General features: G+C 31.2%; 3 protein-coding genes across 3 annotated transcripts; 2 read left to right on the top strand and 1 right to left on the bottom strand.

The window, feature by feature from the left end:
• Positions 1–3,396: 3,396 nt before the first annotated feature.
• On the top strand, positions 3,397–9,470 carry LOC141451090 (uncharacterized). The gene is made up of 9 exons (XM_074122161.1): positions 3,397–3,718; positions 4,589–4,712; positions 5,470–5,600; positions 6,632–6,707; positions 6,793–7,072; positions 7,196–7,249; positions 8,248–8,332; positions 8,424–8,521; positions 9,133–9,470. Exons 1-9 carry the CDS (start codon positions 3,537–3,539, stop codon positions 9,270–9,272), a joined length of 1,170 nt encoding a protein of 389 aa, XP_073978262.1. The 5' UTR covers positions 3,397–3,536; the 3' UTR covers positions 9,273–9,470.
• A 1,313-nt stretch (positions 9,471–10,783) lies between these two features.
• On the top strand, positions 10,784–12,529 carry Vlet (COMM domain containing 10 protein valette). Its single transcript, XM_074122153.1, has 4 exons — positions 10,784–11,069; positions 11,151–11,358; positions 11,481–11,639; positions 11,705–12,529. Exons 1-4 carry the CDS (start codon positions 11,032–11,034, stop codon positions 11,906–11,908), a joined length of 609 nt encoding a protein of 202 aa, XP_073978254.1. The 5' UTR covers positions 10,784–11,031; the 3' UTR covers positions 11,909–12,529.
• Positions 12,277–16,277, bottom strand: LOC141451079 (U3 small nucleolar RNA-associated protein 15 homolog). Its single transcript, XM_074122133.1, has 9 exons — positions 16,138–16,277; positions 15,909–16,001; positions 14,816–15,000; positions 14,614–14,737; positions 14,325–14,508; positions 13,956–14,176; positions 12,869–13,170; positions 12,650–12,783; positions 12,277–12,527 (listed from the first exon to the last, which is right to left on the bottom strand). The coding sequence occupies exons 1-9, from the start codon at positions 16,225–16,227 to the stop codon at positions 12,310–12,312; spliced, it is 1,551 nt and encodes a 516-aa protein (XP_073978234.1). The 5' UTR covers positions 16,228–16,277; the 3' UTR covers positions 12,277–12,309.
• Positions 16,278–16,320: the final 43 nt, after the last annotated feature.

Raw genomic sequence — 16,320 nt, 5'->3', positions numbered from 1 at the left:
CATAATTTAATGAAAATGAAATATATCAGACGTAATTGATACATATAATATAAATATTTTTAATTTATATTTTCACTGAATAATTAAATTCCAGCTATCAATAATATAACTTGTATTTGTTATTTTGAAAACCCTTTAATTTTGTCTAAATTTCTGAATATTTTATTAAATATGTCCTCGACTAATTTGACTCAGGCGCACACCAATAATAATTATACATATATGTCGAATTGGTATTGCACTGAATCTCTACCTATTTCTTGCAATCTAGTGCCTAAGCAGCATAATGTCAGTAAAATACGAATTTTTAATTTTGATTTGCCCTCTTAGAAAGACCCTCATACATCCTAAGGTGCAATGCATCTATTATTTCTGTACAAGTGGAATTCCGAGAATTCTGACCACCATATAACTGTTACATTTTTGTCTCAAATTTCATACTTTACTCATCCAATAAATTTAAAATTAAAAATATTTTCTTACGCTATAATGTATAAAATGAAATATTTGATTTAAACATATTGTTAAGTCTAAAGAGATTGTCATCACACAATATTTTACTTAATTTAGTTATTACTTATTGATCAATACCATTCCTAAGCCGCTGAAAGTGGAATCTAAATCGATGATCTAGAAGGAAGATCTGAAGTTTTTAATAAGTAAGCTATAACTTAAGTCTTGCCGTCGACAGTACCAGCACAGCAGTCTAGTGATGGCAGAAATAATAATTAAAATCAGTGAATTATGGAAGCCGTTTCTAGAAACGGTTCTAGAAAATTAAAGCAGACTGAAGGTGAGTTTATGAACAATCATAACAAATCTTCGAATTAAAACTAAAAACTAAATCGAAGTAAAACAGCTGTTCATTTTTAAAAAAATAGGTTTTTTTCTTTCGCCAGGGAGATGTGCACAGCACACATGAGAATTTCCTGAACTTACAGACTTCTTGTTGCAAAAGTGTATTGGAGCTCTCTCAAAGAGGAGATGAATTGGTTAATACTGCATCTTACACTACTTATGTAAGAGAAGGTGGTTTTTGTGCAGATTATAGTTTGTGTTTTAACCGCAAATATCCGTTTTTAATGTTCCCATTTAAGCTTGTGTGACCACAAAATATAAGTACAAGAGCTCGTCGAACTGGTACCAGGACTTATCTATCTGCTGGTACCAATAAACACTGTAACAACAAGAAAAGAAAGTCAGCAAGTGTAGTGAGTGGCAAAAACATAGTTGGCTTCTAAGAGTATGCTAAGCTAGCTTGCCAATTACTACTCGTTTTTCGCAGAGTATACAATTGAATCTGAACAAATATATCATAGAGCAGCCATTTTTATGACGACTGGCTGGATCTAAATTAAAAACTTATCGATTTTATCTCATCCAACTAGCTATTCTGTGAGTTACTTACCTAAGAAATATTTTAGCATCACCATTATACACTTATTTCCATCAGTCGGCATCTAGAATACAACTACCAATAATTCTGGTAAATAGCTACTCTCAAAAATATTTGTTTTTTTGTTAAATTTGAACCAAACTGTGAACCAACCTTCGATTTTGAATGAAAGTACAAAACTGGTCAGGGATACAAAAACAAAATACATACGTGTTACGAAAGGTGACCATAAAAACAGTCCACAAAATTACTGTATATTCAAATAATGTTATATAAAAAGACTATTATGTATTTATAAATAGAAAATTCATTTATTAAGTTGTTATATATTAAGAAAATCAAATTGTGAAAGGTAAGAAGTTAATTGTAACATTGCATGCATGCTTATAATAGACCGAAATAGTGGCTAAATCATTAGCCTATTGTTACATTATATTAAGAATAATCGACTTTTCAATGTGAAGTGTAACAATAATAATGCTTTAAGACAGATATTGCCATATTTTTTAATCATCCAATCAAAAAAACTGATAATGTTGGACTAGCACGCGATCTCTATTGTAACCGATTCACTATAAGCTGCTTGCACCGGAGAAGGTAAAAATAAATTGACTGCGTTGCGTGCGTAAGCATCTTTAACAAAGCTTGATGTTTTCAGGAAGAAGCATAATCCTATATAAATATGTTTATGACGTTTTAGAAGGATTTATTATGCTGACAACTTTTTTTTTTAAATGTATTTATTATAAAATTCTTGTAGAATGGAGCCTATTTCTTTGAAGGAACGGAGATGATTCTTTCTATTTAACTACCACTTGCATATTTCTGATCACAGCAACAAATAGAAGATTCTTGGTATTGAAAACCCCAAGAACAGGATAATTACCAGCTAAAGTCACTCCAACTATGACTTTTAGTCAAATCTAACCCCTTTTTGAGGAGAAATTATTAATTATATTATTATAATAATTAATAATTATTATTATAAGCATTAATTATTTTGTTAAGTATTAACAGTAAGCTTCAGTGTTTTATATCGTTCTTGGAATAATGGAATATTTTATTGCTGATTTTTTTTGCTTTTATAAATTCTAATACATAATTATAATTACCTTATTCCTTTGTTTTTAGCTCTGTTTTGTATTTATTCGTTTTTTTTTAGGTAATTACCATATTAACGCTTCTTTTGCAACTGGACTTCAACTCCATGGCCTAAATAGCTCCATTGAACTCGTAAATTTGATCGTCACTAAGAAGTAGAAGGAAGCAGTTTTTGACTGAAATTTTTACGTAGTACCTAAAAATTATACCGAACTGGGGGCATCTTAGGTTGGTCGTTGGGTATCGCAGGACAATCTCTCTGACTCTGAACCATTGCCGAAGAACCGACAGCTGTGCCGAACGATGGCTCTTCGCCTATGACCCTTGGAGCTTCTTAACTGGAGATTTAGTTATTTAGGCTAAATCGGCGTTCTGGTCCACCCAACTAGCCTCTCTAATAATAGGGCCTCCTCGACGTCCCAAGGGCTCGACCAGGACCAGGCTAAGTTCGCATTTCTGCTTAAAATGGTCTTATGATTTTTTATAAGACACAATAGGCTCAAAAAAATCTTCTTCAGGTTTCTGAATATGGGTAGGACCATTTCTTTGCTACTCTTTTTGCAGAATGGGCAGAATGGTTATAGGTTTAATATGAAGAAAAAGAAAGTTTTAGGTATTTCCTGTTAACTTGAAGGGCGTTTATGGCTCAGAGTTTGGTAATCAGAACCAGATCATCAGATGGTAGCCTCGCCTGTTGAAATCAGGAATTCTCATGACATGCAGCTCATTAACTCACCTGAGCTCTTACCTAAATACTCAAAAATCTTTCAACTCGATATTCAAATATAATGGATGGTTATTCTGTAACATTTATGGAACGTGCTGTAAAATTCCATGCTATTCTGCAATAGATATTGCGTGGAGATAACACAAAATAATGGCTAAGAACAATATTCTATCACATAACATTTTGTGTTGCTAGGTATAATGTAGAGACAACATTACTTCAAAGCTCACATCCACATTGCTTTGTAATAGCCTTATTTTATTTTAATTATTCTTTAGTATTTATTTTTATTTCAAAAATTAGAGTGAAATAATGCATAAAACAAAAATAATCAGTTCATTTTTGAAACCAGTTGGTTATTGTATACTGCTATGTATAATAAAAATTAAATTATTACCTAAAAATTCAATTTACATCGACATTGACACTAATTATCTGCATTGGAGTTCACAATTACCAGCGTTAAGTGTTTGCCCAATATTTCTACATTCCCAGTAAGTTGTACTTTTTGTTTTTAATCAACTATGCGCTTTGCAGTTAATGTATTGCATGTTCTCGCTACATCATTGCTAATGTTTCCTTTCCGCTTTTGGGAAACTCGTATGGGTTTTTCAAGAATATTGAAATGTAGGGAAAATCGAAGCCGAAATTTGAAATAATTTGTGATCCTCATAATAGAATATCTGGATTATTTAAAATGAATGTATGTATTGGTACTGGAATGACCCACTAATGGCCTCATTGCTGACATTCTTCCATTGGCAGGGCCCGCTTAGTGTAAAATAAAAAACTGTAAATATTGCTTACAAAGGAAGTACTAAATAAAAACTAAGAAATTCTTTTCATAAAACGTTCGAAGCCAACACATAATTTCTATTATTTTAGGCGACAATGACGAAGATTTATTTTTTGAAATTGCTTATTAATTTTATTATCTCTAAGTTTAGAAGCAGGATAATTTTGTTCAGTTCAATAAATAGCAGCAAAGAATAAAACAATATCCTGTCCAAAAGATGGTACCCCATTAAATTTTTATATTAAAACCTTTCTAGTTAAACTAAAAATGTGATAGTGCAATAAATGCCCTCGTTTAAAATTAAATACCTTTTATTTTGTGTAATAGGCTAATAATTTTATTAAAATAAATTCATTGGTCTTTTCAGTTCAATTTCAGTTCAGGTTAAAAAAAGTAGAATTAGAAATAACAGTATAGTGAAAGCATAAATAAAATAGGTCACAACAAAATCTGCAACAAGGGTTCCCCTCCATTCTAAAATTCTACAAGTTGTAGCGCAAACTAATTGTTACCAATAACCATTTTATTCGTTTTTCTATCTAAGAATTAATTTCTTTTTATTTTGCAGCAAACATGAAAAAAATTATCATAATTTCATTCAAAATTTATTAAGACCAGCTGATCACTATTGTTTCAATTGTTCTAGAAACAATAATTTGCCTGAAAATGGATATTTAAGAATTGTTGCAAAGGTAAATGATCTAAAGTTAATGAAAATTATCTTTCAGATTTCTGAAAAGAAAAATAATGGAATCCCTAAAATTCTTTATATTCTGCATGCTATTATTATTGCACAATTTTAACTTACCAATTTCTTTCGAATTTATGTTACGCACAGAACAGAGCGTTACACATAATTAAAACTAATTCCTTGCAGATGTAGCGATTTAATTTCCGTAGTATCTGACTTTTGCGATGCTCAGACTTAAGGTTTACTGAGAATGTTACAGGAATGTCCTATTGTATGAGGAGTTCATCATACAATTTGCATACAGATAGATGCTTTTAACTCTCTAGAACAAATTTTTAATATAGATGCCTTCTGATTCAACAAACTTGTCTTCCTTAAAACTTCCGATCATTTCTATTCTTAAAAAATACCTAAATCTTTCTCATTGAGCTCCTCAAATCCTTTGTAAATAGCCGTCAAATTTTCTTTTATCAACCGCATTTCTTCTCACAGTATAAATTACAATCCTCTTTTCTGCCTGTTTGTAAGGTACTGGTCATGAAATTTTATTTGTCTTACTAAAATAGTCAATCGTTCCAGAAAGAATTATTACCATATATAGTAGATCTCTCATGTTGTAAAGGTGCACCACTGAAAACACCTGCAATTAACAAAACAAAGTTCAAAATAAAAAATAAGAAATGCAAAAGGTCAATATGACACTCACTTATTTTTATACAGTTCGACCTTATTATTTTATTTATTTATTTATTTTATAGAAACTTCTACCATGTAATAAATTGTTTTCAAAATGTTGGTTGAATGCTAAATTGTTTGATTGTTGTACGAGATTCAAGTATCTGCAAACAAAGGATGGTGTTTGTTATTCAGCCAATTCAGAAATGACGGAGTAAGTGCTTTCTTTTTATTTTCATGTAACAAAACAGTAATTCATTGTAAGAAGTCAAACAACCAAGACTACTCAATAATTAAAGTGAAAAACTTTAACTTCAGAAATTTGGTATAGAATCACTCCTTTAAAAAAAAAGGTTGCGCATAAGAGTATGAAATCAAATCTTTGAAAGGACTTACTTACTCTTAGAAAGAAACAACCAATACACAAAAATATTCAACATTTTTATGTAGAAGTAATATAGTTTCGTCGTGATTGGCATTAGTTTCAATTTCATTCAATCTGATTAGAATCACAATCTATAGAGAATTTTGCGTATTGGGATATGAATCAAACTTTTTTTTAATTGGCCACGGAGCTAGATTTATTGAGTTAAAATCCTAACTTAAGGCTGTATTTCTGGATGGTGGCTGGCTTTTTTTGTCATTATTCTATTGATTTCGTATCTTCAGCTACGTTTAAGGAGAAACCCTTATTCCCATTGCACTGACTCCATTTTAATTCATGATGCATTACCTTATCTGACTTCTGAAGGATCCAAATTAATCAAAGAAAAAATTAAAAGGACCAAATCAATTTGAAAAATATATCTCTATCTGGAATAAAAATATTCCAAATTGTCAGCTCAAAGTAGCTGAGATTTATCCTTACTTTGTTTGTTTTTTAAATGAAATTAGATAAAACCTGAAGAATGATGAGAATCCAAGGGCGTTTAGAAACTAACGAAAGAAGATGTAAACCTTATTTTAAAGTTAATTAATCAAATTTTTCTTTTTTACTAATTTGCTACTCAAAGCACTTTTAAGAGGGGCACTAACGACCAATAGACAGAGGCCTTATTTTTCAGAAAACAATCTCCATTATAAACATTAGGATGTAAGGGGTTCTAGGAAGGAAAACAAATTCTGGTCAGCATTCCGGTCTCGAACCCGGGTGTCAGTGCACTCAACTGCCTCAGGATTTAACACAATTAAATACTGATATTTTCCCACTCTACCTTTTTAATTTTTTTTTTTTAATAATTTTAGATCAGCTAAAAAATTTGAAGTGAGTTTTTTTTCTAAAGAAGCTAATATCGAAGTGGAAACAACAAAACCAATTCAAGTAATTCAGGAAATATTACTTTTACCCTACTCATATATTCAATAAACGTAATGTAATTGAAAGACATAAAATTTTTATTACCCAGATATACCTTCATGAAGTGAGGGATGTAGCTTTTATTAAATTACAAAAGGGGATTATAGCACGAAGAGGATTTCAATTACAAGTTTTATTCTCTGTTAGAGAAACTAAGAGCAGTTCATCTATACGATGGTTAAGTATAAAACAACGGAAATGTTTATTACAAGGTGAAAAAGTTCTAAAAGGCTATAGAAGTTACAGTAGTTCAGCTTGTTTGTCGCAAATAGCGGCTGAGAAACAGAACTCCGTTTGTGGATGCACTCACCATCTATTAGCATCAAGAGGTACTACGCGAACACAAGTATTTTTTTTCTTTAACTGAATTTTAATTTAAAAAATAAATGGTGCAACCTTATTACATTGGAAGATAAATAACTAATAAGTACATAATATAAAATATTTTTCAGGGACATTCAGAGATTGTGATATTGGTGGATTAAAGTGTCTAGATCAAAATAAAGGTCAGTTTCTTAATATTCTTAACAACTTTGCCATCAAAATTAATATCAGATTTACACTAGAAGAGTTACTGAATATTCCCACACAAGTTTTACAAATTTCTCAGAAACATTATTCTTTCTTTCACTGCTCCACAATGAAGTATATCAAATAAAATCAAATTTACCAAATAAATAATTCAAATATGTCAAATTTTTGACGTTTAATTTTCTCTTGAATTTATAATTAAATTACTTTAAGAGAGACAAATTGTATAAAATGTTTACAACTATAAACAGGCCTGACCACAACTATATTTTTACATAACTATCTACTACACTGTTCACATAACTATAATCCACTACTGTTCGAAGCAATCTAAATATACTTAATACGACTGTCTTTCGAAAGTCATTTTTCACTTAAGAGCTGTTCAATTGAGTTGTCACTAGATCATCTTTTAAATGCTGATAACCAACGCCAATGCACAATTTTCCTGACAATTATTGTGGTGCCCGAGGAACCCTCTTTTTGCGCCTCAACCAGTATCTTACTTAAGAGTCTTTACTTAAAGCACCAGGCCACTTACCTCTCTTCGCATTTTTAGCGCACTTTCATTTAGAGGTATGTCCACAATTCGCGCAGTTCTCTTCTAAATTTAAACCAGAATATCTAGCTTATTACTTTACACAGTACCAGCCCTTAAGACATAAAAAGAATAATTATTAAAACTGTCCGGTAGGGCAGTTGTAAAAGGGTTGGTAAAACTAATTTTTATGTGTTAGAAGGTCACCAAAAAACAAAGTTCTTAACATTTACCAGCATTTCGGTGCTTAGTCAGATGGAAGAAATCAAGAAATTTAACATCAAAATATTTAAATTCCAATCTGAATTTATTATAAATTGAAAAATAAAATAAATAAAACTTGGATATCACGATATAAATTTGTTTAAATTGTGTAAGTAAGCTGTGGTGAAATTATACAAATTTCAATTCACTAAATATAATGTTTGTCCTTAGAAAGATTACATGCTACTGACAAGAACATTTGTCTTCCCTCTTGCGAAGTGATAGAACCTTTTATTATATGGCATCGAATAATCAAGTAAGCATTATCTCTTTGAATTAAAGTGCATTAATAAGCGTTTAATAAGAATTGAGCCATTAGTAATGTCTTATTTCTAAATAATTTGCAGAACTAAAGGTAATACTACAAAAGTAAGTTTTACTTTATCATCACCTCCAACAGAAAGATACATAATGAAATGTAAAACAGATCTTATTAGAAATTTAGGTAAGAATTCCAATAAAACCCTTAAATTGAATTACATTACTCTATCAATAAATTCAGGAATTGTTTAAACTCCGAGCAGCGTGCTAGTGTTAATATTTTTATTAGTTGTTGTAATGCAATGTTTCTAAAACCCAATTGTCAATGTCAATTTAATACGCTATTTATTTTAAAAGCTATGTTTAATACTATGCAAACCCAAACAATAAATAAATTATGTTTTTAATTAATTCAATTTTCATAAAAATTTTACAAAATGAATTTGCAAATAAAAATCCCAAATCGCAAATACAATACAACGCTGCATGCAGCCAAACCAATCGCAAACTTATTAGTTAAAAAGTTGAGGAAATAAAAATAAATTTATGAAGGTTCAAAAGAGTTAGCAACCTACCAGATCGAACAAAAATCATCATTGGAAGCACCAAACTGTTAAGAGCTCAATAGATGTTCTCTGTTTCTAAAGAGTTTATATCTTATATATATAAATATATATATTTTTTTTTCATAGAAGATATTAAAACTTTAATGTAAAATAATAATATCTTTAATATCTTCGGCATTTTTATATGAACATTATATTTTAATGTGTTTGTATTAACTAATTGTTGCAGCTGCTATTGCCTGCTTATCTCGACTATTTACTAAGCAAAGTATAGTCTCAGTAATCAAAAGCTTAATGCCAAGAAGACCTTCAAAGATTACAGTAATTCGATCGCTCAGGGAAACAAATCATAGCGCAATTTTATACTAGTTGCTGGACGGAATTACAGAATGTAAAATGTAATACATTTGTTTAATATATAACTTTTGTTAATTTCCTTCTCATTTTTTTACGTTTATCGCACAATCATTTTTTTTAATTGTAAAACGTGTACAAAAACGGATAGGTTGACAGAGGGTAACACGGACGAACTGCTTATTGTGATGCATTCAAAATTGGAATATGGACTTCATAAGTTTTAGTTTATTAATGATAATGTTCCGTTCGAGGACTCCAACAAGAGAACTCCTTTTTTCTTACTCCATCTTCTTTTTTCTCCTATAAAACATCGATATTGAGCACAATAATTGCTTGATGCAGCAAATAAACGGCTGAATTGACCTGGATACTCACGACACCATGTTCTCTACTGCTCATCAGGCATCAGGATAGTTGCGGATTGATGCACTCTGGAGATCAGTGCAGAGTGGTCGTACATCAAGTATGTCTCTGTCTTCATACTATTGCTGTACATCCATGAAGTCTTCTTCCACTTCCACAATTCCCATCACCACGACGTTTGGTACCATGCGCCAAATTTAGGGTCAATCCACAAAGCAGGGGAGCAACGGCTAAACAGAAGATGGGGCGCCAAATGCTGGTAGGAAGGAAGAGAAGATGGAGGAAGTTTTGTTAGTTAGAAATACTTATAGGTGAAATTTTGTCAACAGGAGTAAGGGGTGAAGTCGCAGCGCCCTGCGGCCCAGTTTCCGGCAGAAGAGATCTGCCAGTTTAAAAGGCCTTAGAACCATGAGCGGAAATCCGTGAAAGCGGGGGATGATTGCTGGAATCCTCCTCACCCTGTTCATCGGTCATGGTAGTTAATATGGTGCAGTAAAACTTCCACAATGCTTATTACATGAAGTCGTTAAATAGACTAAGAACGTAATTTCTGAGCTCTAGTCCGAGAATTTTGTTACAACTTTCCTATCGCCATAAAGATTTAAGGACAGTTCGAAAGGGCTGCCCCCCTCCGTCGATGTACTCTGGAATTTGTCAAAAAAATTGAAAGTTTTTTTTTACACATTTTAAGGGAAAAATACTACTTAAATATAATTTTCTTCATCTACAGACAAAAAATACAAATCTAATTTGTTGATAATATAAGAATTTAGAGAAGGGATTAACCCAGGATTCCTATGTGGAGATCCCGGGTTCGAATCCAGCCACCGGCCCTTAGATTTGCTTTACCTAAGAGATTCTTTCAGCTCACTGTCCGATAACGTACAGTGGTTCCCAAAATGTGACTAGACTATCCGGAGGCCTGCATTGCACCAAAGAACTTACATAGATGTGGACGCTCCTTAAATATGAGGAATAATATAATAATATTAGTGCGGGCGCCAATAACCTTAAATGTTGACGCGCCTTAAATCACAAAAAAAAAAAAAATAATAATAATATTAGTGCATATATTACTTTCTCCGAATAGCTGACTGAATATAGTATATCGATGTCAAAAAATCGATCATTGGTAGAAATGTTAAAGCAATTTCAGGAATGGACTGTAGGTAAGGTACTACTGGGTAGGTTATGGACTAAGTTCAGTTTCACTTATGATTAATAGTGTTTCTGCCACTTATTGCGTTAATTCAGTAAATTAATTAACTCTTACTATGTATTTAGTGACTATACCTAGTATTACCATTCTTCTTCGTGGTTAAAAAAGAATTTTTTATGTTGACACAAATTGTTATTATAATACTTACATCCATCGGGATTTTTACGCTACTAAACCGGAATTAGTAAAATGACTAGTTCAAAAAATTGGATCACCCTTTCAGCAAAGTATACATTGATATATTTTATTTTCTACGTAATTAATAATTAGTTTTATAAAAGTATTTGTTTTACTTCTTTGCGATGTAGTTTGCAGGCTGGTATAGAAATAATAAATAAATTGGAAAACAGAAAATTCCATTTATTCCTAAACAGAATTGTAAAGGACATGGTACAAAATCCAGATTCTCACAAGCCCTTTACAGATGAAGAAGAGGAAAAACTCTTGGACAGTTTGGAAATAAATAGAAATGAATTAAACGTACTTTTACATGCAGCTATAGTGATTCTGACTCAAGTAAGCTGATACTTTATCAGTGGTACAAGAATGTGAATTTATAAAGCAAAAAGATAAATTAATTGTATTTTTTGCACGTAATGGATTTAATTTCGTTATAAGAATTACTGTTATTATTGTAGGCAGCATATTCGTTAACAAATCCCGACAAATTAAATGAAATTCTAATTAAAAATTTGAAATTAACAGAAGAAAAGGCACATGTTTTTACAGTTTTATGGACAAATGATGCAAAGAATGTAATTATAAAGTTTAAACAGAAATCAGTTTATATTAGAAAGGTAAGTAGATATTGATTTGAACAATTATTTCAAACTTCTTAATCTGACCTTTGTATATATTGTAGTTGCAAGATATTAGCTGGCTTGTCAATATTGAAATGTCTTCCGACAATAACATCCAGACGTTTACTCCCAAAGCTATCTTACAAATGAAATTAATAGAGGACAAAGGAACGTCTGATTTAACATTGGACTTGGATGAAAATCAACTATCTAAAGTTTACAACACTTTAGAGAATATACAAGTTGCTTTAGACGGACTAATATAAAATGACTGATTTTACTTCAATTGTTCTTTCATTTCTCTAGTGAAAAGTTATTAAATTTTTTATTTAATAGTCAGGGAGATACTGTTCGTCTCGGATATTTTCAGTGTGAATTTCGTTTCTTTACTTGCGACTATAGTAAAAATACCAACATTAAGTTCCAATATGAAAACGGTTAACGAATCCATAAATGATCGTTCGTATAATTCAAATTTTCAAACTCTTATAATAAATAGTCAAGAAATAAAATTAAAATGTTTTGATTGTAAAGTAGTTTTATCTAATTCGAACGAAAATCAGCGATCAGAATTCAGAAAATCAGATTAGATAGAAAGACTTGTCATTAAAGTTAAAAAAAAAACAATAATAAATAAAACTTTAAAAAATATGTTTATTTACAATATTTATATTCTCTGTGCTGCGACAGACGGTAATGGAGGTAGTAAAGGTGCCTGCGATTTTTCACTGGTAACAGAAGAAGCGGCAAGTAACATTTTGATAACTCCTCCTAATCCAACAAGTTCCATAGTTAATTCTTCTTCTTCTTTTAACTTTTTTTGAATCCTATTCAACATTTCTAAAACCTCTGTTGATAGCTGATCCAATTTATCTTCAAATAAATCTGTTAAAGCAATTAAATAAAAATGAATCAAACTGTGATAATGTGACATAATTAATTGACTACTACATAAGCGCATATATGTACGCATATCTTACATATAAGATAACAAAAAAATTAATTACCTAAAAATGTGCTAAATGCATCGATCAGGGTCATTGTAAATCTGTAATCACTTATATGTTTAAAACAGAATTTTAAGAATGAAATGAGTTGTTTATCTTTCTTTAAGACTAAAGCTTTCTGTAAACCTTTTCTCCTGAAAATAACCATTTTCGTAAACAACAATTCAATGATAAGAAAAACTTTATAAAAGAAAATTTTTACTTCATTGTTGGTTTTACCTCATTAGTTCTTGCATCACAGCTACTGACACTTGGGGTGCTTTGTTTGCGAAATAGGGAGACAAAATCCGATCTAAAACTCTACCATATTGAAATTTACGAAGTAAGAAATCATGCTGAGAAAGTTGATCCCTTCCTTCATGTTTAATCACAGCGTCAACATTTAATTTGTCACCAGCATAACGATAACTAATTTTGTTTTTAATTTTTTTCTCTTCCGTTTTACTATTTTTTTCAATATCTCTACGTTTCACTGAAACAATTCCATCCACTGTTCCAGCAACTAATGTTTCATCGTTTCCCTGCAAATGATCAGCCATTTATTCACATACCATAATATTTGTATAAGCTTCTTTTGGGTTATAATAAAAACTAAAAGCTGCACCTCAGTACCCCACCCTGAATCTGAACCAACCTAAAAATATTTAATTATCTCTTGTTTAATTGGCCAACAACACTTTGATTACTCTACGAAAACTTTTAGAGAATTCGACATTTTATTAGAAGTAAATGATAACTTGAATATGAGCCTATAAAGAGATAAAAGCAAGCCAGAAAACAATGTTTTCACTAATTTCTGCGATAATTTTTTTAATTTTCGTTACTAAACTAAAAATGAAATCGATAGATGGATGATTGGAGAAACTATAGCAACCTATATCTTAATGTCTTCAACTAGGAAATTTAGGTTTGAAAACAGAGGAAAATATCCATTTATCTAATAATTTGAAATACGATGGGATTATGATTGTCGTATTACGTTTTCCTGTTTACGACCAGTTTCGGATTCACTTAACTGATTAATCAATCTCAGATGATAAATGAAAAAAAAGAATCATGGTTGTATGGACGATGTTCAGAACAAGATGTGATGAGATTTAGTTTGTTTCTCTTGAAGTTTTTTAAACCACTGCACTTTTTATTTAGTATTGGAATTTTCGATTGGTTCAAGCAGAGCAGTTTTTCAAAGCCAGAAGGCTCGCTTGGTCCTTCTCGCAGAATAAAGTAATTTCCTTAGCCAAGGAGATCAGGTTTTGAAAAAAAAAGACTATGTTAATGTATAATAGAAATTTTTTGATCAACTTACGCTTACTCCAATGCTGAGGATTGCATTTGCGTAATCAATGTTGTGCACTGGCTTATATGTTGACACATCGTAAATTTTTACATGTCTATCAAGTGATCCCGATAGGAGCCGAGAATTATTGGAAGCTAAACACAAACATGTAATTGTTTTGTGATGATGCGATATCCTAGCAAGTAGTCGACCTCCGGCTATAGCATCCCACACTCTCAATTCTGTACCACCTGTTGACATATAGTCTGTATCAATCCCAGTAAAATAATCACCCACCCCCCTCCCCAGAGATTTATAATGAAATTATAAAACAATGTATTAGTAGCAAATACAAATAATTTTTACATTATGAGTAATGTACGCCCAAGTATTTATTACCTGCAGATATGAAAATTCCACCAGAAGGCAGAAATAATACACTTTCTACAGGATGACCATGGTTTACGGTGAATACAGGAGTCGTACTAGTTCTTGAGTCATAAAATTTTAGCGTTTTGTCGTAGGAACCTGAGATAACTGTAGTTGGTGAAACGGGTGAAGTTGCGCCAGCTCTGATATAGTCCTGTAAAACAAAAAATTATTTAGCTTAAGTCACAAAAAATTTAGTTTCTAAAGAAATTATCGTGAAAGAAACCATTTCTTAATATTTCGGCTAGTATCAATTTACCTCATGATCAGAAAATTCAGCAATTTTGGTTTCAGTCGGTATATCCCATATTTTTACTGTCTTATCATCTGAGAAACTTGTAATATGAGTCAGATCACTTGTAAAATAACATCTGTGTACAGCACTAAAAAATATAACAATTTATTAAATAAAAATAAGTTTTCCTCTAATTGAAAATTGTTTAAATAATTTATTCTCTAACCTGGAATGACCTTTGAATACTCTCAGTAAAGATTTTGAATGTACATCAAACAATTTCACTACTTTTTCATCCCCTCCAGCACAAAGTAATTGTCCATCAGAACGAAATGTACCACCATAAGCATTTTCTTTGAATTTACTCAGATTTTTATGCACTAATTTTGTAATAGGATTGTATATCTGCACCTATAAAAAAAAATTCATCGGTGTTGTAGAAATTTTTAATGTAAAGAAAAAGTATCAGCTGCCAGCAAGCGCACTGTTACTTCAACTATTTGGAGCACAGTAACTGCTACAAGCATTGCGACGTTTCATCGTCGTATGTAATTTTTTAGAAGAAAAGAAAATTCGAAATTTTAAATGCTCGCGTTTAATTTCTCGTTCTGCTCTCGTTCTATAACAGTACCAGAAGGTATTAATACTCATCTTTTATATGCGCAATCTTCAATGTATAGAAACACATATACTTACATATGTATTTATTTTTTGCGCATCGAAGGGAACTTGAAAATCTCCGAAATGTACGAAAATTTAAATGAACAATAATATATACAAAAAATTAATTTTAATGCAGCCTTTACACTTTATTGAGTTATAAGAAGACGAAATTAAATAGGTAAACTATCATATATTGGTATATAATCATGAATCCATTAGCTGTCTGCATACCTATTGTTCATTCTCTAACACAATTCTGTAACTTAAAAATTGTAACATGAGAACCGTCCCGGCAAGGTAGGAGCTGTCTCATTACCCTTTGGTCCTAAATAATTGGGCAATGAGACAATATACACGCATTTCAAGCATAATCATCAAGTGGCCCAAGCACTCTCACAGTGCCCTGAATTAATTCAGAATAAGAAAATTAATCGTGTTATTTAATTAAATCAATGTAATTACTCAATTATTTCTGGCTTAATGACTACCATGTATTAATTAGGCTCATCATATGATAGATATTTCATTGCATGCAGTATATACTCATATGTAATTTCAGGTTTCTCTGACTTCCTACTCTTGACATTTAGATTCTCTCTGGCATTCATATTTTAGCCAGATTCTTTTTTAATTAATTATAAATTATTTCCATTTACCCTTGCAGAGCTGGTGACGGCAAAGTGATACGGTTCAACCGGTGAAAAGTCAATGTAATTTATGGGTCCAAATTCTTTTAAGAGCACTGGCACCTAAACAAACCATAGGTATAACTCATAATTAAATGAATTACTTTACAAAGTCATCAAATTCTCAAATTGCGACTGAATGTTACATAAACTGTTAAAATAAAAGGTAAAGAATATTGAAAGAAACAACAAAACTTACTCCCAGTTGTTTCCAGTAAATTACATCAGGAGTCACCTTCTCCGAAGGTTTTGCAAAGATCTTAGCATTAGTTTTTTTAAACAAAGACATTGTCGATAAATTCCTCCACTTTCTATGTTATTCTATTAAACATTTCACTTAATAAGCACATAACATACGAGATCATAACCTTCCTCGTAAACG

Source organism: Rhodnius prolixus, unplaced genomic scaffold (assembly GCF_049639745.1).
Source record: "Rhodnius prolixus isolate KJV_2025 unplaced genomic scaffold, Rpr scaffold_8, whole genome shotgun sequence".
NCBI classification, from domain to species: domain Eukaryota; kingdom Metazoa; phylum Arthropoda; class Insecta; order Hemiptera; family Reduviidae; genus Rhodnius; species Rhodnius prolixus.
The sequence above is the reverse complement of the archived record's forward strand: the minus strand, read 5'-3'. Positions and strand labels throughout refer to the sequence as shown.